A 22,848-nucleotide genomic window follows, 5' to 3' on the forward strand; every position below is an offset into this window, starting at 1 on the left:
GAGGGGAGGGGAGGGGAGAGGAGAGGAGAGGAGAGGAGAGGAGAGGAGAGGAGAGGAGAGAAGAGAAGAGAAGAGAAGAGAAAAAGAGATCCATTATTTTCAAAAAGCATATTTATGCCACTTGATGGGGCCATTCTGTCAGACATCTGGTTCATAAGTGACTCATATCACATGGCCATTTTGTGTCCCGTGTACCAGTCTCTACCAGCACACACTAGTGAGCCAAAACTGAACTTCAAAAAGAGAACCCTCATCAGAATAAGGGCGTTACTTTGCTCTTAACGATCTCCACTATTTCTGTCTACAAAGGGCTCTATTTATAGCATAACCTTGTCAGTCATACATCATCCAAACCAGAACAGATTTAAGAGAGAACAAAAGAACACTTGTTTGAGAAAATGGAGAAACTCAGGCTTCCCTTGAAAATCAGGATGTGCGGTAACCCTGTCGGTGTGACACGTCTGATGCGATGGACCTTTTGCACCCAGTGTGCTTGCTGAGTGGGTCACACAGAAGAGCAGTTGTCACTACATTCTCAGCCTGCTGCAGAACCCTGTCTTGACCACTGGCGGTCTCAGGGGATAGTCAGTCAATGGTTTGAACGGCACAAACATTTTACTTGTAATTTTCTTAGTAACAGGTGGTACGAAGTACAAGAGATGTAGCTCAAATGCTCCAGGTACCTGAACACGAGGTGACAGTCCCCAGAATTCTTCTGTTTTACCTCCTACCTGTGACCCATTTGAACCTTACTAATCCATAGCAGTGGTGGGAGTGGGGGAGGGGGAGGGCGGAGTGGTAACTTTTCTTGTCACCAACTCGAGTCAGCATGTTGTTTTCTGTGGGACACCAAAACAATTCATCCTGATGGATCAATGGTGATAGGGTGTGAAGTTAATATGGCCCCAAAGGAAGAGGACACAGGTACACTGTTGTCCTTGTCACATTAAGACAAACTATTTCTGGAAGTCCTTGTTAGCTGATAAGGAGAAGGAACCCTTTTCAGGGCCTCAGATAGATTCCCAGTGCCTGGAGCTCTGCTGACTCAGCACAGGAAGATTTCACATCTGCAACAGCAGCTGGAGTTGGAGTCATCAGGATGTTAAAGATGGAACAGTCTACAGTCATTCTTCAGGACCTGACATCTGCACAAGGACGCTTTGCAGGCGGACCATGTGCTCCGTGATCCTCCTCTTCCCGGCTGGCAGTGCTTGCTCTGCAGTGACCTCGGGATGCTAGTGGTATTTTCAGTTTACTGTTAGGGAAGGAAATTTCTTAGAGCTTCAAGGTGACATTTTCCATAGTAACAGTTCACCAGGTTGTTACTGAGTAAATACTGTGGGTGTTCTGTCAGTCAGTGTGTCTCATTCACACTGTGGGGGAAGGGGAGACTACAAATGGGCTGAATTTCTAGTCTTCTCTGGCCTCCATGATCCCCACACTGAATGGTGGCCCCCATGCCTTCCACACGTTCCGAGACTTACATGAGTCTGCATGTATTATTGTCTGATGGTTTGTATACGTCTGGTTTAACACTGTGGTGCTGCTTACTACAGTGTGGGAAATGTTTTGTGTGGGTGTTGCTCAGCATGGTAGTAGCTACAGTCATAACGAGTACTCAAAATTAGCTAATAGGAGGCAAGAATGTGCTTTTCTATTGCATTTAAGCCCAATTGTATCTAGTTGAAATGCAAATACGGAACCCAAATGAGATGTTCCAGTTCTCCCTTTGAACAACTTAAATCACTTTTTTCTTATCAGAGACTCAGGTTATCTACATGAATAATTCTAAACCTTCCTAATTCAAATATAGTAACTGAAATTATTAGAAATTATTTCTAGTACACACTGCCTTTTACGGTTTAGTCCCTCAATGTCCTAACCTAGAACCATGGGCATTTTATTGGGCTTCAATTCTGTGGCATGCTGTGGACCTAGGGTTTGGGACCCTCCACTGGCACTACTTACAAACTGTCTGGTCAGTTTCTTAGCCTGCCTGTCACTTCTACAGTGGGTAGACAGCCCTAGGGTCACCTCATCAAACTCAGCCCCCATAACTCTTCACAGCTTATTTCAGGCACCTTAAAGTAGATTGTTTTAAAGTGTGTATATTCCATGGATTCTCTCTTCTATGCCAAAGGAGGTTGGCCCATGTTACTTGTCTTCGACCCAATAAACCCTTCCATTTATCTGGCCAGGTGCCCAGGAGCACTCACTACGGCTCGCAGGGGCACTCACTATGGCTTCCAGGAGCACTCACTATGGTTCCCAGGAGCACTCCCTATGGCTATTTTCTGATTATTCTAATGACATGGATTTGAAGTACAGCTTTGAGAATGCTCCATCCTTGTTCTCGACGAGACAGCTTTCCTGGTTGTGAGATGAGAGGGGGCTCTGTCTGGCTCACACCCTCCTGAGGGTGGCCATCCCTTTAGCATCTCTGCTTCTCCATGGATGGCCTGCTGTCAGCGTGCTCAGACTGTTCAGCCATAATTCAGTTCCATCAGGATCAGCAAATGCCCTTGAGAAGGCTGCCCAGCTCCCTCCATTGAGACCCCTCTTCAGGATTTACAGTCTGTATACTGCTTCCTCGTGGCCTTCACATCTTTTGCTGGTTTTTAAATGCATCTTTTTGTTTTGTTTTGTTCTGTTTTTCCAGACAGGGTTTCTCTGTATAGCCCTGGCTGTCCTGGAACTCACTTTGTAGATCAGGCTGGCCTCGAACTCAGAAATCCACCTGTCTCTGCCTCCCAAGTGCTGGGATTAAAGGCGTGCACCACCACTACCCGGCTAAATGCATCTTTTTTCTTTTTGTTCATTATTAGCAGTCTGGGTCTTTTAAGTGGGAAGCCTTGCTGCGTAGAGGAAAGCCGGTCCCTGCCATTGCTTCCTCCTGTGTGAGTCAGCTCTGTGTCGCTGGGACAGAATACCCCAAAGAAACAAGTGCGAAAAAGAAGAGTTCATTTTGGCTCACACTCTCCAAGGCTTGACCTATGGTCACTGTCTCCTTAGTTCCTGGCTGTGGCCAGGCAGACTGTCTGACAGAGGGTGCCTTAGAGCACAAGTAGTGGTTAGGACACAGACAGAACATGGGATAGGAACTAGGGAAAAGGGAGACCCTGGTTTCAGCAGTGACCTAAGGTCTTTGCAACAAGGTTTCATGTCCTGGAGTTTCTGCGACTGCTCCATAAAGCCATCGGCTGGCACCAAGCATTTAGCACATGATCCTTGATGGGCATTTCAGGCCCCAGTAGAAACTTGTTGCCCAGTATATAAGAACTGCAGAGTCCACACACTCCTAGCTGCACCAGGACGTCCCCTGAAATCATTGTGCTCTGAGAGCTGGGGGCTCTTGGCATAAAGTATAAGAAGTGGCCTTTCACTGTATGACAGAGATGCTGGGCACCAGAAGTCAGGGCCGAGTCCAGCAGGAGCAGGCAGCAGGCTTCGTGAGGTAGAGCTCCAGGCTGCTCACACTCACCCCTGGCTTCTGCTAAGAAGAAGCGTGTGTTCCTGTGGCTGCCATCCAGCCACTAGTGTGTGCGTGCTCAGCTTCTAAGAAGAAAGACATTTACCTACCCTATTCTTAAAAATAGCAATCCATTTCCAGGCATCGGGCAGTGCAAATGACATTTCTAGCATGAAGAGCTGGAAACCTTAGCTTCTCCCCCTCTGGTAAACTGCCACTTCAGATTTCATCTGCTGAGACTGTGGGAAAGCTCTGCAGGAGAGCCATAGCTGCAGCGGCCTTCTCCTGCTAGGTCCCATGCCCCCACCCCCACCCCCACACACATGCTCACGCGTGCACGCACGTGCTCGCACACGCAAACATCCCGCTTTCTTTATAACTGTGGGTTCTTTAGATTGATTTATTATGGGAATGTGCCCACCCTGGCATATGTGGCGGTCCAACTTGTGGACGTTGGTTCCCTCATATTTGTGGGTTCCAGGACTGAAAAACAGGTTGTCAGGACTAGCGACAGGAGCCTTTGCCTGCTGAGCCATCTTACTAGTTCCTGTCCCTTTTTTACAACACCTATTTCATAGACAGGAAAACAAAACAAAACAAAAACAACCTTTTCCTATGTTTTCACTAGGGCAGACTTTAAGAATGTGAGGTAGGATTACTGTCACAGAAACAAACGGAGCCCCTTCACCATGGTGATGCCTAAGGGGGGTCTCTGAAGGCTTGACTCCTGGTGTATCGGTGTCACTGGAGTAGAGCAAAGAGCTGCTGTGTGCCTTCCCACTTATTCTGTCAGGTAGAGATTCAAAATCCATTGAGCAGAAGTTGTGTCTCTAGGGAAAGGAAAGGTCCCTGTTACTAAAGGCCCCTGTCCCGCCTGTGCTGCCAGTGCCCTTTACGCAACTGCATCTGCACTGCCTGCCCTTGTTCAGTCAGAACATGGTAATATCCGTAGAAGTCTGTCAGTTTTACAGTAAGCCCAAAAGGGGAGAACTCATAAGAACCCCAGGAATCTCACAACTGTATCTTAAACAGGATCTATGTTAAGACTGTAGGTCCAAAGACTGCGTAGCAGCCCAAAATTCTCTCTCAGCTTTATATCCACCCGTCTTTGTAACTCTACCCGAGTATCTTCACAGCTGGGCCACACATTGTGTGTGTGTGTGTGTGTGTGTGTGTGTGTGTGCGCGAGTGTACGCCCCACTATAGGAGGCATGGCTGCCCAGAGCTACAGAGCCAGGAGTTTCTTCTATGGCAGAATCCCTTTCGTTGTTCTTTATGAATTCACTGAAGCATTACCTTTCCTGAGACCCCCCACCCCTACCCCACTTCAGACATAGCAGTTGCCTTTTCATGGCAGTGTTTCTTGCCTCCTCCATGAGACTGGAAATGCCTGGAGAGGAGGGCAGTGCCCCCTTTCTCCCAGTACCTGGCAACATAAACACCTGCTAAGGAAATTCTGGAGGGAACGAACGAACGGCTGGACCCCTCCCAAGACCCACCTGTGACATGTTCATGACTTAAGGAATAGGAGCGCATCCAAGTGCCTTTGTTTTTCATTAGTTCTAAGAATTTTGTACACTACATTTGACCTCATACACTCCCTCTTCCTCCTCTTCCTCCTCCTCCTCTTCCTCCTCCTCTTTTTCCTCTCACCTCTTCCTCCTCTTCCTCCTCCTCCTCCTCTTTTTCCTCTCACCTCTTCCTCCTCTTCCTCCTCCTCCTCCTCCTCCTCCTCCTCCTCCTCTTTTTCCTCTCACCTCTTCCTCCTCTTTCTCCTCCTCCTCCTCCTCCTGATCCACCCCAATTTTGCACTTGCTTTTGAACCTTTGCCAAGCTCTCTCTAGATTAGGCTTCTCCATCTCCTCACCCTGTAGTCCACAAGGGTCTTAAAGATGTGACCAGAAGAGGAGGTGGGTGGTGGGAGGAGGAGGCCGGTGGTAGGAAGGGTCTGGGCTTGCGGATTGGACAGAGGCTAAGCTCTAGTTTATTCTCCACCTCGAGGTAGCTATGAGACTTTCAGCGAGTTTCTGAGCTTCCTGACTAGAAACCAGGTAGACAGTACCTCTCCTGATGACATCCTTCAAGGATGTGTGTGAAGTCCCTTATCGCAGCAGGAATGATGTAGGCTTAGGAGAAATGTTGGTTGTCTTACCTCTTGACTGTGTACTTGTAGCTCACTCATGGGCTCCCTGTTTGTGTGTGTCAGGGGTGTCTCTATTCTGTGTGGATGGAGTGGAATGTGCAGGGAGGAGTGAGACTGTGATCCAAGTCATGTACCCATGGATCTTTAGGACAAGCTAGGCCTCATCCCCCTGGAGACAGGTCAGATTAACTGTCACACCTAAACTGCCACCACTTCTTCCTCATGACCTGTGGACACCAGGGTCCCAGCCTCTTGACTCCCTCTCTCCGGTGTTTTTGCAATTCTCCAAGGAAACCTCAATAGCATAGCCATGGTCCAAGCCAAGCGTATATCGTTCCCATGGTTACCAATCCTCAGGCTAGGTAACAAAAGGTACCCAATAATCTGCCTTTGGCCAGAGTTGTACAGTCTACCATTTTGTTGCACAATTCTATAATTTGGTCTTGCTTCATCCACCCTGGAGGTGACATCAGCACAGCCAATGGCCCTACGATCCCATCCCTGGTCGGTGTCAGTGAAGCTTTCTCCATGCGGCAGCCTGTGTGGACAAGCAGGGCTCAGGGAAGGGGTCAGTGGGAATTCTGCTGCTGCTTATCTCTACATGGACCTCTGGAGGGCACTAGGGATGTTTCGAAGCTGGTTAATCCTCCTGGTCAGATCCCTATCTTCCCTTCTTCCTGGGGATAGTGGCTCTCATTCTCTTCCCCGCTCAGTACCCAAGATCTCTGTGCCCACAGGGAGGCATCTATGACATCACTGACAAGCAAGAAGTACATCCTGAGGTTCCCGGCCCTGGAGACCCTGATGCTGGATGACAACAAACTGTCCAATCCCAGCTGCTTTGCCAGTCTGGCTGGGCTCAGGAGGTATTGTCACAGCCTTCCTCATCACTGTCCCCAACCCCAGTGGGGCTCACACCCTGAGGGCTGTATTCAAGCTACACAGCAAGGGGTGAAGTCCCAGCTCCACCATGTAACTCTGCTTTGTAGCCTTGGGCAAGTCAGTTCTCTCTGAGCTTAGCTTGGCAGAGGAGTGTAACATCAGTAAGGCGCTATCTGTCAGGAGTAGGATTAGCTCTCGTCCAGGATAGATTCCTGATTCTGAAACCAAGACACCCACACACACAACCCCCACAACCCTCACCACCACACAGACACAACTGCCCATACGCAACACCCCCACACAACCCCACCATACAACCCACACATACCCCCATAACACAACCCCACACACAATCCCCCTTACACAACTCCACCACATACAATCCACATACACCCCACACACAACCCCCTCACATAGCTCACACACATACAACTGCCCCCACAACCTCACAAATACCTTTAGCTTTCAAGTTGTGCATATGTGACAAAAATCCCTAGACTATTTCCTTTGAATTTGGTTATTACTTAATGGATACTACTTTATGCCTACTGTTTACATATTGTCTCATGTAGTCTTCACCAGAATTAATAAACATTACCCCCTTTATGAGGTAGGAGCATTAAGCCCCAGAGAAAGTCAGTCCCCTCAACTCAAGGTCACACAACAGGTGTCCATGTCCAAGCCCAAATCCATGAGTGTCCTCCAGCTTGCTCAGCAATACCCCAGAGGTAATATCACTGCTGTGATTCTCAATTTACTTTCCTTAATTGAAGACTGAAGAAGTTGAGCCTGGACCAAAACAAGATTGTCCGGATCCCGTACCTACAACAGGTTCAGCTCCGTGATGGGTCAGGGGACTGGGTTACAGAGGGACCAAGTCCCCAGAAAGAGCTGCAGCCCCAGATGTGGATATTTGAGACACCTGATGAGCAACCAAATTATACCGTACTGCCCATGAAGAAGGACGTTGACCGCACAGGTGAGCTGTGGCCCTTGCTCCTGATGCTGCTCCACTGTGATGTGAGCTTCTGGGGTTGACCATAAGAGTGATTCTGGGAGCCCCTGCATTCTAAACGAACCACTTAGTGACTTCTGAAACAGTCTGTCAGGTAAGAGGCTTGCAAACTCCAAGTAAAAGTGAATATCTTGTTTTAATTCCATATACTAAGAAAGAAGTCAGGGAGTCTGTGGTGTATCCATGTCCTCGAGGGGCTTCTGGTCTTGCTATCCTCCTGGGCACTAGCTTACCTTTGAGTCCTATTAGGTTTTCAGGATGGCCCCACAGTTCCAAGAATCACATCCACATGGCAGACCCCACCCCGAGGCAGGAAGGAAAGACACATGAACACATCTTAAACCCAAGCCGATAACAAAGGATCACATCTCTGGGTTGGACATATCCTGTTCAGGTCCTATTAAGGTGGTTATGTTACTGTGTAGCTACCAACTATTTGTCTACGGTTCAAATGACGTATGGCAGGTGAAGTACAGACATCGTGTGCAGAGCTTGAGGTTTTATCTACACTCTTTATATACACGCCTTACTCACATTACAATCCAGAACATTCCCAGTGGGACCCTCCCAGCAAGGACCTCCTCCAAGAATAACCACCTTTGCCCAACTTGACCCACGTGCACAGGACTGTGCATGGACTTCGTGCCCAGTTTTTTCCACCCAGTGTTATGTCAGTGTATTCATCAATATTACTCCATATATCTTTCCCCCTGCTCTTATTTATGCTATATATAACATAATGTATTTCCTTTTTGCTGAGAGACCTTCTGGTTAAATCTAGTTTGGGGCTGTGAGCTGCTGTGAGCATCCTCTTACCATTCAGTGGGAACATGCCCTTGTTTCCTTGGGGAGTGTGCCCAGAAGACGACTTGCTTGCTACACATGCTGTTGAGCATCCGCGACACTGCAAACGTTTCCCAGCATGGCTGGTCCAGTTCACTCCCACGCTGACGTGTGAGTCCTGGGTACTCCATAGCCTCACAGATGCTTGAGTTGGACCTCGCTGTTCTGCTGGATATGTAGGGGCAGGGCATCGTGGTTTCATCGTCCATCTCTCAAGTGGCCAGTGATGTCAAGTTTTATGTGTTTGTTGGTCAGTTTAATGTTTGTGTACTTTTTCTTGATTTGTCGGGTTTTTTTTCTTTTTTATAATCCTGGACACAAACCCTTTATAAATATGTTACAAAAAATATGTTACTGTGTAGTTCGTTTTTCCCCTGACTTGTTTCTGTAACAGGGATGTCTGGCCAGATGTGAGCTTGGTCTGCCATTGGCCTGCCCACTTTAGTGGTCCTCTATAAAGACTTTTATAGAAATTCTCTTCTCCTTTATTTAATTATACCGTTACCTAAGGCTGTTTTTATGCTAAGGTATTTTTAGCATACTAGCCCATCTGCTGCTGTCCTCCCAAGCTAAAGTGACGGCAGGAGTGAGTGCCACTGTAACGAGGCTTAGCCACTTACACCTAGGCTTGCTGCTTGCTAGTGAGTCTCTTCAGGAGAGCGAGCTGCAGTGCCCGACAACTTCCGGTGCCACTAAAAGCCTGCATTTGATTGAAGTGCACTGAATATCTAGGTCAAGGTGGAAATAATGTCCTTATGATATGTTTTCCAGAATAGTCAAAGAACATACCCTATCAGTTTTCAGGTCTTTTAACATTTTATGTGTATGTTCTGTCCGTATGTATGTCTGTGCACCCTGTGTGTGCCGTGCCTGAAGAGGCCAGAAGAGGGGATAGGTTCTCCTGGGAGTGGAGTTAAAGATTGTGAGCTGCCAAGTGTGTGCTGGAAATTGAAACCAGGTCCTTTGGAAGAGCAGCTGGTTCTTTTAGCCACTGAGCCACCTCTCCAGCCTGATGGTCTTTTAGCTCCTCCCAGGAGGCTCTGTTGCTTCCAAGGCTGAGAGCATGCACATGTCATCAGATGTGTCCCCGGGCTTTGACTCTTTATGCGATCAATCATCAGTGGTGCTGATTTTGATTCTCCAGTCCCATTCATTTGTTGCTGGTACACTGACATCTTGAACTCATATCTAGTAGTGGTTCCAAGTTCATTTCTTGGCTCCGGTCACTTTCAGGCTCTTTTGAATTCATCTGATTTCATGGCAGCAGCATCTATATATGATGTTTAAGCTCCTCTTTTCCTGCTGTAAGAGCTCTTAGCACCTTTTTATTGCTGTATTGTCTGACCACAACAATATGGTGGGGTTTTTGTTTTGTTTTGTTTTGTTTTGTTTTGTTTGTTTGTTTGTTTTGAGACAGGGTTTCTCTGGAACTTACTCTGTAGGCCAGGCTGGCCTCCAACTCAGAAACCTACCTGCCTCTGCCTCCCAGGCACTGGGATTAAAGGCATGTGCCACCACTGCCCGGGCAGTATGGTGTTGAAAACAAGTGACAGTGGGAAATTTCCTGTGCAACCTTAAGAGAGAAGTGTTCAACATTCCAAAAATATATTAGCCGTATATATTTTTGTAGATGCCTTAAATTTAAAGAAATTCACAGGCATTCCTAGTTTTCTAAGAGTATTTTTTCCTTCTGTGAATTGGTGTTGACTTTTGTTGGATGGTTTTCTGTTAGTTACATAGATTGACTTTTTGGAGGTTGGAAAGTGATTTTTTTTTTTCTTGAGATAGGGTCTTACCATGTAACTCTGGCTGGCCTGGATCTTACAGAGATCTGCCTGCCTCTGCCTCTGTCCCCCCAGTACTGGGATTAAGGACATGCCCCACTAACCCACATATCCTTTATTTGAAGGGGTTGGTGAAATGAGAGAGCTTCGGATGGATGCCTCAGTGCCGAGTCAGGCTTGCATTCCCAGGATAAGACCCCGACCCTTGGCCATGCAATTGAATTTGCTGACATTCTGAGGAGGGTTTTTGTAGTCATGTCCAGCAGGTGACAGGTGTAATGTCTTCCTCTGTTAAGATGCTCCTGTGAGGACTGGTGATAAAGGCTGCACTTGCCTCATACAGTGAGTTCAGAGTTCAGTGTGCACCTCTCTTCTGTTTCCTAGGAAAGTTGGATACTGTTTTCAGTTTTTAAATGTTGGAAGACAATGTTGTGAAGCTGTTGGGGCTGAATACACACACACACACACACACACACACACACACACACACACACTATGAAGAGTTTGGAATTCAGGAAAATTAGACTCTTGCAGGAAGGGCCTCTTAGCCTCTAGACCTGAGACTTGGACCTGAGGAAGAGCTGCTGCTGTCTGTGTGCTCAGCTGGCCCTGTGGAACTGACCCAGATCTTTGAAGAGAACCCACCAAGCGGGTCAGAGTTAGGCTGCTTTATGCATGTGGAAAATATGCCAACCGAATTCACATGCTAAGCAAGGTGAAGCTTCCATTCTGCCATTCCTAGGAATCACAGCAGCTGCGGAAGCTCTGGGACACAGACCAGAGCAAGGGAACCCCTCCCACCCTGCTGTCAAAGACCTCCTCCCACCAGGCACCTCCCTGCCAGAGCCTAAAATGGCTCATTCCCTGGCAGACTGGTAGTGCGCTGTATGAACCTTCCCTGGTCCCTGCTAGACTGCCGGCTAGGAGGGTTGTTCAGGGCGAGTGTTGTCTCACCTACTGTCCTCTCCTGATTATTCTCATGTGACCTTTCTCGCCCTGTCAGGACTATGAGGTGGGCTCAGGCACCAGGTAAGGCAGGGTGCTGCCTGCACAGGGTGCATCCCCACAGATGGCCTACCTTGGTCCTTAGGTGACACTCAGCAGTCGATTGGCTCATCTCAGTCTGACCACCCCAGGATGAGCTCTTCTGCAGCCCTCCCTAGCCCAGCTGTTCTCACCGACTTTACCAACTAACACATTGTGTATTTCCAGACATTCAACATGTCTTCACCTCCTCCTCAGACGGGTGTCTTTCCTGTTCATCGCTCTCTTATGAGACAGCTTGCTAGCTTTCTTCTCCATGCAGGCTCCCCAGTAGCACCAGGGCTAGAAAGAGCTCACACATTGCAAAGTTAAGATGAAGGCCCATGTGACAGAAACATTGAGTGAGCAGCAGAGCAGAGTGAGCTGAGGTGGGAGAAGATGGGAGGAGGAGGGGGAGGACCAACCATGCAGGTGCCCAGCAGCCTGGCTGGGCTTGGGCTTTCTTCCAGTCTAACCCTTTTCCAGGTTAGCACTGGACCTGTCGTGGAGGCACCCAGAAGAGACAGCAGGAGAGAGATGCAGACCCGACCCTGGAGGTCACAAGGTCCTCACCACCTTCCTTCCGTCTCTTTTTATGTTTCAGAGGTTGTGTTCTCCTCTTACCCTGGATTTTCAACCTCAGAGGTAGGAGGACCTGCTACTCCACATTTGTGTTTGTCTGTTGTCCTACTGGGGATGGATGCACAATCAGGACAAGTCCTGTACTTACTGAGCACCATTCCCGGCCACATCTGGATTACTTATATCGGATACAGTGTTAATTCTTGTAAAGAGTTGTACTATGCTAGTTAGAGAAAATTGGCATAGCCTTAGATGGTAACAAACAAAACTGAATAAGCCACAGGAGACATTTCTTTAGGTCACTCTAAGTGAACGAGTTGACTGAGCACTGTGAGTCAGCCGTACGCTGATGTGTGTGTGTGTGGGGGGTGGGGGGATTGAACAGCTGACCTCCTCGGTCCACAGCCTTGCCCCCATGCCTCCAGACACTGCTCAGCTTAGTGTAATGGCAGCAGCTACCTCAGGTGATATAACACAGGGACTGCCACTGGGATGGAACTCACAGAGCCCTCTCACAAAGGCCTCAAGTGGACAAGTTCCTGCTGGGCGCAGTGCTACCCAGATCAGAGCCTCAGTGTCAAAGCTGTACCATTTTATTTTGGCAGAATAGAAGACTGGTTTTTGTCTAGGGCAGAGCTCACTAGCCAAGCTCATGGGGACGGATACATGTAAACTAAATATAGACGCATCCACTTGCAATAAGATGTACATTTCTACAGCTAGCTAAACCGGAGCCTTGAGGCATAGCACAGTAAGTTGCCTCCTCACAGATATGACCAAGTGAGAAACCAAGCCGGTTAACCTCTGCTGCAGAGCAACAAGCTCTGACTCGAGTTCAGCTGGCCACTTCCCAGAATCCTTTGAGCTAGCAAGGTGGGTCTGCTGGGTTTGCCACCATGGCAAACCAGCTGGGAGCTGAGCCTCAAAGGATATGGCAGGCCCTGGCCTCTCCCTTGTCATCTTCATTCTGGTCTTAACAACAGAACAGAATCAGGTCTCAAGAGGGCAAGAGAGAAGCAGAAGAGAGAAATCCAGATGTGGTACCTCGGCCACATTCTCTTGTCAAAGGGAATGAGAAGGGGCAGGATGATTGCAGCACCGTGTTGACACTAACCACCCAGTGTGAGGTTGAGTTTAGGTATATGTATACATGTATATGTGTATGTATGTATGTAGATACACACACACACACACACACACACACACACACACACACATACACATACACACACACACATATGGTGTCCTAAGAAAATCGGCCACACTGTAGGTGCTAGTCGTGAAGGAGAAGATAGTAAGCTATTCATACTATGGCCAACTAGCTACAAATTTGGGAGTCCCCACCTTGTTTGATAACTTACTAGAACTCAAGAGATCTCAAGAAAGGGTCCTGCTCAGACAACTGCAGACATAACAGACAAAAAGTGAGGTCAGAAAAAAAGATGGCTTGTAAGGTGAGATCAGCTAGGTCCCACCTGCAAAGCTTATGTGCACCCTGCCCCCATGCCCCCATGCCCCCATGCCCCCATGTCTCCTGCCCCCATTCCCCCATACCACATGCACCCTGCCCCCATTCCCCCATCCACCCTTCCCCTCGTACCCCCAGGAACCTGGCATCCACCCTCCTGATACATTAGTACTCACCAACCAGGGAGTTTGCCTGATCCTTAAAGCACAACTTTTGTTAGTCTTCTTAGATGCATGTTTGAGCTCAGACCCTCAAACTGTGTCTGACAGCTCCCATCCCAATTCCGTTAGCGGAATGGAAATGTGGTTTAAGTAACCCTGGCTAAAGGCAGCCCAAGGAATCCTGGCTAACAGACAGCCCATCACTTAACCCCAGGGCTTTAAAGCTCAACATGAAGATCTGGGACAGATGAGGCACCATGCGCCTTCACTGTAAGGCGGCCAGTCTGGTTTTAGAAGTGTAGAGATGGCAGCTGCTCCTTTGAGTTGGCCAGTGCCAAGTGTCACATTGCAAAATGATATAGTAGATGGAGGGGCCTGTGGCCAGTGCTGTACCTTGGAAATCAATGGCAGTTGACATGAACGTCGGTGCTTATAGCTCAGTATCTGAGAATCTGGAGAATGTAACAGTCAGATGCGCGTCCCTCTAAGGGGGACCAGTCATAGCCTCGGCTGGTACACCCTGAGCCTGGCTGACTTGACTTTCCTGGCTGCTCTGGCTGTGCCCCTTTCTGCTTACCGAGTCTTGCTCCAGTTCTGACCCTGGAGGGTTCAAACAGGCCAGGCTCTTGTTTCCTCCAATCAGCCCGGGAGATAAGTGGTAGTTAAGGGAGAACATAATTATGCAGCGAAATTACACTGAGAACAAACAGGGGGACTGGAAGCTAGTTTTGTCTTTGGGGTGCAGATAAAAGCCCAGGGCTGTGTAGGGGAAGGACTAAGACTGTGGTGGGGCCACAAGCACACATTGTCCATTAGTCTTGGTCCGTCTCTGCAGCTCATTGTCTCAGGTCTGGTTGTAGAGGTCCTGTGGACTCTCAGGAAAGGATTGCTTGATGAGGAGGTTTGCTTTAGTCATGAGACGATTGCTCCCACCTGAGTGGCCTCCACTACAATTATGGAATAATTGTTCCTACCTCTGTTCCCATAGTGGGGGTGATCTGCCCTCAGATATGTCTCTAGAATCATGAAAACACCTTAGTTCCTTTTATCTTTGTGCCTTCTGCCTGGAAGGATGATGGGAGGTGAGTTTAGTGATAATCTTCTGTGGCTCGTTTTGAGATGCTTCGCTTGTGTGTGGAGCTGAGTAGGGATATGATCCTAAGTTCAAAGGTGCACAGGAGAGAGCTGTAGGCCCCCTCAGGGGTCCCTGTCACAGGGAGTTGAAAAGTGGGGGAGACTGCTGTTTGCTGTCATCCTACCTACCCAGCTTTGTCAGGGAGTAGTAAGTGGCTATGTTTCCATACAGTATCACTCACTTACCTGACACTGACCTGTCTCGTGTCATGTCCTGGCTTCACAAGCTGACTCAGGAGGACATAAAATGTTTGGCTCCAAGTAGTTGCTCGTCACATGCTCATCTGTTGCACGAGGGATAGTAGAACGATGGGGTCAAGGTCATACAGCAGTTAGTGCCACTAGGGACATTTGGTTCATCTTAGTCCATTATCTGCCCTCATCATGTCCTTTGGCTCCTTGTAATTCATGGAACACAAGTGATCTGAGTTTGGCATGGTTAATCCATCAGTTCCCTTTTCCTGCTTGATCCCATGTTGGCCCCGAGGCACTCCAGGCTGTAGGGGAGCCAGGTACTGCAGGGGATCCAGGTGAACCATCCCATTATCAGGCTGAGTCTGCCTCAGGTTGGTCAGGATTTAGCTGTTGTTCTACCCTGAATGACAACTTGGGTTCCCCTCTCAGCCCGATCCTGCCCTCCCACTTCTGGCTAAGGCAACTGATAGCCTTCATCCGTGTAAAACCTCCTCTACCTCCTGGGGATTTCAGCTGACGCACAGAAGGGGCAGCCAGAGCTAAGGTGTGGAGGGCTGGGCTGGAGGAAGGGTGGAGCCTCTGTGTCCGCAGCACTCCTATAGTATTCTGTGTCCCTAGAGAACTTGAGATTGGAACTTTGGATGCTGGAGTATTAGCTCATATGACCTCAGAGAACATGGAGTCAGAATTCTGGCCTTTATGACCCTAGATGTCTCTTTGGCCACACTCTCTCCAGAGGTCTTTTACCTTACCCAATAGAAAGGACGCTGGCTGCTGCCAGCCTTAACTTTTTTCTTTTTAAATCATTGTGACACTTTGACTCTGGCTTTTTTTCCTCCGAAGACAGCCAAGGTATGTTCACTTCCTCCCATGTTCGAGATTCTTCCTGTGAAGTCACTAAAAGCACGGAACCAGACGCTGGCCCCACCTTTCCCAGAGCTGAGATATCTTAGCCTGGCCTACAACAAGGTAACTGCTTTGCTATTTCTTTGGGGCACAGATGGGAGAAAGGGGCTGTGAACCATTCTGACCTGAAGCTCAGCCCTTTCTTCCCCGAATGCACGTGTGTGGCCCTGGTTCTCAAGGTGGCCAGGGTTGTCACTTGTCACACACTAGCCTCCATTCTAGATACTGGGTGCACAGGTACACAAAGAAAGACCTCGAGGCTGGGGCTATATCATACTTGCTTAGCTACTGAAACCCAGGGTTGGTGGCATGTCCCTATGATCCCATCTCTGGGGAGGTAGTGGCAAGAGGGTCAGGACCAGCTGCCTGGTAAGTTTGAGGTTAGCCTGGGCTGGAAGCACTGTGTAAAAGAAAGGGAAAGATTTGGTCTTTCAGAGCTTGTTAGCTATGGAAACCGACATTGGACTGGCAACCACACCATCCGCACATTTGGTGCTAGGAAAGAGGTACACAGCACTGTGAAGTAGGGAGTGATGCTCAGTCTGACCTCATGTTTGGCCAAGGAAATGATGTAGCGTCTAAGCTTAGATCCGAATCATTGACTTTAGGCAGGCGAAGGGGGGCTGGGAGACACAGTAGACTGATAAGTCCATGTGTCTCTCGTTAGCTGTTTCCCTCTATCTACTATCCATGTCTTGTTTGGCTTTCTATAGACTCTCTGTTGTTGTTTATTTGTTTGTTTGCTTTTTGCTGCTAGAGAACAAACCCAAGTGGTTGTGCATGCTAAGCCTGTGTTCACCTACTGAGCTACACCCCCATCCCCTGTGTTTTTTCATTCAACTTAAGTATTTTTAATTTTTCCTGTGGCTTTGTCTTTGACCTGTGGGTTCCTTAGGAGTTGTTGGTTAATTTTCAAATTTATAGGGCTCTCCTAGGCATCTTAGATATGCTGATTCCTAATTATATCTCTTGCCAGGTAAACATGATTTGTGAGATTTCTTTCTTCTTAAATCTGTTTAAACTTGCTTTGAAGCTCCTTGCAAAATTGATGATTGTCCCATAAGCTCGTAAAGCAACATGTATCTGCAGCTGTGGAGACAGTGTGATGAATGTCAGGCTAAGACATCGGCAGGGTCACTACTAGTTTTGCTTATCAGCTACTGACAGCAGTTTATTCAGATATCTCCTCATGGATCTAGGGAGATGGCTCAGTAAGTCGCTTGCCACACAAGCATGAGGACCTGAGTTCACATCCCCAGCACCCACAGAAAAGCCAGCTGAGGCAGCAGACACTTGTAACCCCAGGGCTGGAGAAGAGCTGCTACAGGTGGGTCCGAGGGCCTTGCTAGTCAGCCAGGCTGGTTGGAACAGATTCAGTCTCATGGAGAGACCCTATCTCAAAAGTCAAGTAGATGAGAACGGAAGATACAGAAGTTAACATCCAGCTTCAACACGCACATGCGCAGGCAAGCACACCCACATAGGTGCACACCACACACAAAAAGAAAGATTCACTCACAGCTGTGGATTTGTTCCTTTCTACCTTCAGTTCTGTCCCTTTGGACTTCAACGATTCCTTACAACCCTTAGTTTATGGGTCTTTAAAGCATGTGTAGCCCTGGCAGGGGGCACGGCTGAGACAGTGTCCCACGCTCCTGGAGAGGCTCCGCTTTACTGAGAGCTCCTTGGGACTGCTCCGAGACCAGAGTTCTCTGCCTGCTTCAGGACAGCCAGGACCATGGAAGGCCCTCGTGTCCTTGCTGGGGTTGTGGGGACACTCCTTCCATCTTCTGAGTCCTTGCCATGGCTGCTGATCTTCTGTGTGACTGCTGACTCCCACCATCGTGGCTACCTCTGCACCAGTGATCTGTGGTAGCCCACCAGGACACATTTTGTTTAGTGCTCGGCTTTGTTTTACCCACCCTTGTATCCTTAGCTTTCAAAATAACATGATGCATGGCAGGCACACAGCAAGTGTTTGTGGGTGCTGTTAGTTTGTGGGTGGTGTCTGTTTGTGGGTGCTGCTTGTATCCCATCACAGACACTGCTGCGTGTGTTGAAATTAGGGTTTGGTTTATCAGAAGTGCAAGTTTTCAAAGCCAATTCTACCTCCACACAGAACTTCTCCCCTAAGATGTTCACTTAGAAATGTTGTGTCAAGTGCAAAACTCAAGTTTTACTTTTAACCACTATTTATTTAGCTCATAGGTTTGGCAGTTACAGTGTCTTTAACCCAGTGAGCTTGGGCAGAAGCCAAAGGTTATCCCTAGAACCGGACTGTGTCCCTGACATCATTTGACTCATCTCATAGGGAGCAGGCTAGTCTGAGCCAGATTCTGCTTGCCAGCCAGTCAGAAAGAACTCTGAATCGTGCCTTTGAGCTAGGGCTTGGTATCACAGAACAGAACATAAGACACACCCTGTGTGTCACTCGAGATGCCGCTCCTTATTTTAGTTATAAACAAGGTCTTGGGTCTTGACTGAATTCATTTATATTTCCACTCCTCCATTTGTAGAACTTACCTCTCACTGCCTGGTTTGCCCACAGAGGCTTTGTGCCACCCTGGGCCACCATGACACACACCACAGGTAGATTAAGCCTCCTCTGAGCCACAAGCTTTTTGTAATGTGTTTTCAGCATTGGCGATTAAGCCTTGAGCCTCTCACATCATAGGCAAGTGACTACCACCAAGTCACATTCCCAAACCTAGTCATTTTGTTTTGAGGGCCAGACCATATATGTATACAAACATATATTGTCTACATAGCTCTGCAAAGGCACTATGGACACAAAGGGGAAGATGGTGATCTGTTGAAGCATGGGTGAGCTGAGTTTGCTACCCCTGGTCTTGGCACAGCCTCTGGACTGAATGACTTTTACATTTCCATGTGCATTCAACAAGGACAGCATTTCATGAAATATTTACAATATGAAGAGTCAAATTTCAGAGACATAAATAGAATTTTAATGGAAAAGAAACACTGGAGCTCTCTGTTTATAAACCGCCCGGGGCTGCTTTGAGGTTATCCTAGCAGGCCTGAGTCAGGAGCAGAGCCTCTGTGTCCCTATCCTTACCACCAGGCTCTTGACAGGAAGGCTTGGTGGCCTATGCTCTACACTCTGAACTCTAGAGGATCAAGTGCTGGGCTGGCAGAGGGAGAGCCATGAGAGATGCCATCTGCTTCAGGAGCCAACTGTTAAGAGTCTGTCCTTAGCTTCTGTCTTTGGGTTTCCATTACTGTGAAGAGACACCATGGCCAAGAACTCTTATAATGGACAACATTTAATTGGGGCTGGCTTACAGTTTCAGAGATTCAGTCTATTATTGTCATGGCAGGAAGCATGGCAGCACCCAGGCAGCAGGCTTCTAGAGAGTGCCCTAGGAGGAGCTGAGAGTTCTACATCTTGAGCTGAAGGCACCCACAAGGAGATTCCCTTCTTGCAGGCAGCCAGGAGGAGGGTCTTTTTTACACTGGGCAGAGCTTGAGCACTAGGAGACACAAAGCCCACCCCCACAGTGACATACTTCCTCCAACAAGGCCACACCTCCTAATAGTGCCACTTCCCATTGGCCAAACATGTTCAGACCACCACACGCTCTCACCCTTGTGCCTGAATCCAATCCCACTCTGGGCTCCTCTGGTGCCGATAGCCCTGATTCCCCTCTACTGTTATCCCCATGTTCTCCATACTCTACTCAACAATGTGTGTGTGATTTTTGTCATGCAGAGTCTGACCTGACAACCTACAGGCTAAGTACACAGGGGCATAGTAGCTCCTGCCCCCTTCCCCCACCATCCATGGCGTGTCCCTTGTCATGGCTCAACTTTATCCCATTGGCCGTCTTCACTGGGTCTATTGGTGCCTAGGACTGATGAGAAGGAGAGACCAGAACTGTTGCTGATGGAGTGCTGGAGTGTGCAGGCTTGCTGCGAGGAGGACTAGTTACATGCAGAGTCAGTGCTGTGCCAGCCCCTGAGACAAACGCTTCTGATTAATTGGTCATCAGTGGCCTTGATGCTTTCATATCCAGTGTGGATAAGAGATTTTTTTTAACTCTTAAAAATGCAGCAAGGGGGGGGGGCTGGAGAGGTGGCTCAGCTGTTAAGAGCTCTGGCTGTTCTTCCTGAGGACCCAGGTTCAGTTCCTAGCACCCTTGTGGTAACTCACAACCAAGTGTAATCTAACACCAGTTCCAGAGAGAGCCATCGCCCTCTTCTAGCCTCTGAGGTCACTGTACACATGTGGTACAGACATGTGCAGGCGAAACACCCATACACATAAAATAATAACAATCATTTTTAAAGCGTGAAGCAGTTGTGGCAGGATTTGTGGACAGGAGGGCAAAGTGTTCTGGGCCTGGGCAGGCAATGGTGTGGGGATCAGGTGTTGCCTACGGTCTGTCATCCCTCCCCCTCTGTTCTGCACCCCATCCTTCCTAGCCAGCTTCCTCTACCTGGGTGAGGAGCATCCACTAACATGTCTCCCACGCTTTTCCAGATCGCAAAGGAGGATGCCGTCCTGCCAGCAGCTCTCTTCCCCTCCCTCTGTGAGCTTGTCTTCCATAACAACCCTTTGGTAGCACACACACGAGGTATGGTGGCCGCAGATCTGTCCCCCAGCCCAGTGCTCAGTGTTAGCCCTAGAACTTTGATTCTTGACTCTTAGGTGAAAGTGGGGACATGCTGGTGGGGAGTGAGGGGTGGGGTGGGAAGAGGAGGAAGGCTCAGTGACCCTGGAGAATGGAGGACACAGCTGGCATTGCTGGGCACCTGCTTGCCCTGACAGCAACTATGGTGAGCAGGCGTTAACCTCAAGAACTTTGGTGGAAACCAAAGCTCACAGCAGTCATGATCTGCTCATGGTCACTCTGGGAAAAAAGCTGGGACCTTTGAATCCTCAAGCCCTTACTCCAGCTCTTTAGGCTGCACCCTGGTTGTAGAGCAGGTCTGTGTGGTCTCATCTCCACTTCTCATCTGGGGTTGTCCCAGCTGCTGGGCCAGCTCTGCCAGCAGCCTGAATGCAGTTTTGTTGTGGTGCCCACTGTCTCCTGGCCAAGACCTAACAGCTGGAGGTACATTGGAGTCCTGGGCCTGCTGTGACAACAGTGGAAATGCTAAGTCTGGCTCACTTTGTTACCTTAGCCTGCTTGTCTGTCATTTTCCTTGCTTGTAGAATAAGAACGATATGGCACCTACTTCCTAGGGTTGAAAAGAGAATATAATTACATTAACACAGGCAAAGCAATCTGAACATTGCCAGACACACAGTAAGCCCCAGGAGACACTAGTTAAACATCATCTTGTTTTCCTTCATACCAGGGATCCCACCACTGCTGAAGAGCTTCCTCCAGGATCGCCTGGGCATCCGCTTAATTCGAAAGAAACTGGTAAAACCTAAACACCATATGTTGATGCCTCGGAAGGAGTCACGGAAGGTAGGCCTTCCTGCAGGACTCTGGCCTTCCTGCAGGACCCTGGCCTTCCCGCAGGACCCTGGCCTGTTTTAACATGCACTCAATTGGGCACGAGAGCCCTGCTCCCCAGCCTAACCTGGACCCTCTCTGTCGGCTCCCATGCCTTCTCCTTCTCTTGTTAAACACTGGAGCAGGAGTGATAAGACGAAGAGCCCCAGCAAGAGGAGGGTAGATGGGGAGCCTTGGTGGTCACTAAGTCAGAGGAACCAACCTTGAAGTTGGAAGACCCATCACTGTCCATAGTTATCTGAACTTGGCAAGAGTTTAGATTTTTTTGAGCCGCTAGTATTTCAGCTCCTATGGAGCCTCACAGAGCTCCTGAAAGGAATGGATGGAAGGAGACATGAAGCTCGATTGCAGAGCCCAAGCCCTTAGCCACACAAGTTACAGCTCAGTCAGCAGGACCAGAAGCACAGGTGGCCTGACTCCTCTCACTCCAGCATCTCTTAGGCTGACCTCTTCAGGCCATCAATTAGTAATTATCATCCTCTTGATCTGAAGAAATTAAAAAAAAAAAAAATCTTTGAGAAGCTCCTGTCTCCTAACTCAGACATTGCTGGTCCCCAAAGGTAGACACATCTGCCCCTTGCCCCACCCTCTCTGCTGCAGCTCCGTCCAACCAAGCTCTTAAGCCCTCAGAGGCGCACAGCAGGGGTTTAAAGCTAGAAATAGAAAGTCCTAGGGCTTCCCTTGCCTGCTCTGAGGAGCTGCCACATCCCTGCCTGCCTGCCAACTGGGGAGGCAATCTCGTGAGCACTCTTAAGGTACTCTGTGGCCAGGACTCTGGAGCACACACATCTCTGCCCTTGCTTATCTCCTGAGAAAACAGGCCCAGAATAGTGCACCAGCTCACCAGATACGTGTGCTGGGTTTAGGGTGGCCCTCCTGTCCTACCCTGTCATCCCGTTCAGGGTCCTGAGTAACTGAGATATTAATATTAGTAAACACAAGCACCATCTTGCAGGAAACAAAACAGTAGTGAGCATCTAGGCTTGACCCACCACTTGACCCCACAACATGGCTTAGGCCTGACGCTAGCTGGGATAGCTTTAGTGCAGAAGAGACAAAGGTTCCAGGCTGTGCGTGCCCTTGTACGCAGTCATGGGCAGGTGGAGAGAATGGACAGCATACTTGGTGGGCTTCTTCCTGTGCGGACACAAGAGGCAGGGGCTCAGGCCACCAGTGAGCCAGGGATGGAGAGTGTCAATTCACCCTGTGAGAAGGGATAGGGAAGTAAGGCAGGATTAAGATGAAGCCCCCCACCTCTCTCCTGGCAAGGGCTCCTAGTACACCAAAGTCCTGCTAGACGCTGCCTTCCCCCTACGACAGGTTTTGATGAAGGCCCACACCCTTCAGGCTTCCATTCAAAACATGGGCTTTACACAATCAAAAGGAAAACATTCCCTTAAAATGAGATTGATTTTGTTCCTCGGGTGTTGGATCTGGGTAGGTGTGTGTGTGTGTGTGTGTGTGTGTGTGTGTGTGTGTGTTTAGGTGTAGGTGTATCTGTGTGTGGAGAGGGGCGGGAGGGGTCCTGCCCTGTTGGTAGGAGGAAGCAGCTACCAGGGATCCAACTGGGTCTCAGCCTGCATGTTCCTAAGTACAGTGCTTTCTATTCTGCTAGTCAATCTGTAGAAGTAGACAAGGTGTGTGCGCATGCACTCGAGCGCGCACACACACAAACACACACACACATACACACACACACACACACACAGCCCCCACTCCCACAGGGAGTCAGCATAGGAATGGTGATAGGCCCTGCC

General features: G+C 48.8%; 1 protein-coding gene across 1 annotated transcript in view; it reads left to right on the forward strand.

Annotated features, from left to right (window-relative positions):
* Positions 1 to 22,848, forward strand: part of Xrra1 (X-ray radiation resistance associated 1) — a 63,666-nt gene that overhangs the window by 36,630 nt on the left and 4,188 nt on the right. Inside the window, exons 9-14 of the mRNA XM_021213559.1 lie at positions 6,350 to 6,478; positions 7,268 to 7,473; positions 11,764 to 11,804; positions 15,543 to 15,668; positions 20,107 to 20,200; positions 20,928 to 21,043. Coding sequence (XP_021069218.1) covers positions 6,350 to 6,478; positions 7,268 to 7,473; positions 11,764 to 11,804; positions 15,543 to 15,668; positions 20,107 to 20,200; positions 20,928 to 21,043 — 712 coding nt within the window. The remainder of the gene's footprint in view (positions 1 to 6,349; positions 6,479 to 7,267; positions 7,474 to 11,763; positions 11,805 to 15,542; positions 15,669 to 20,106; positions 20,201 to 20,927; positions 21,044 to 22,848) is intronic.

This window comes from Mus pahari, chromosome 1 (genome assembly GCF_900095145.1).
Source record: "Mus pahari chromosome 1, PAHARI_EIJ_v1.1, whole genome shotgun sequence".
Taxonomy (NCBI): Eukaryota; Metazoa; Chordata; class Mammalia; order Rodentia; family Muridae; genus Mus; species Mus pahari.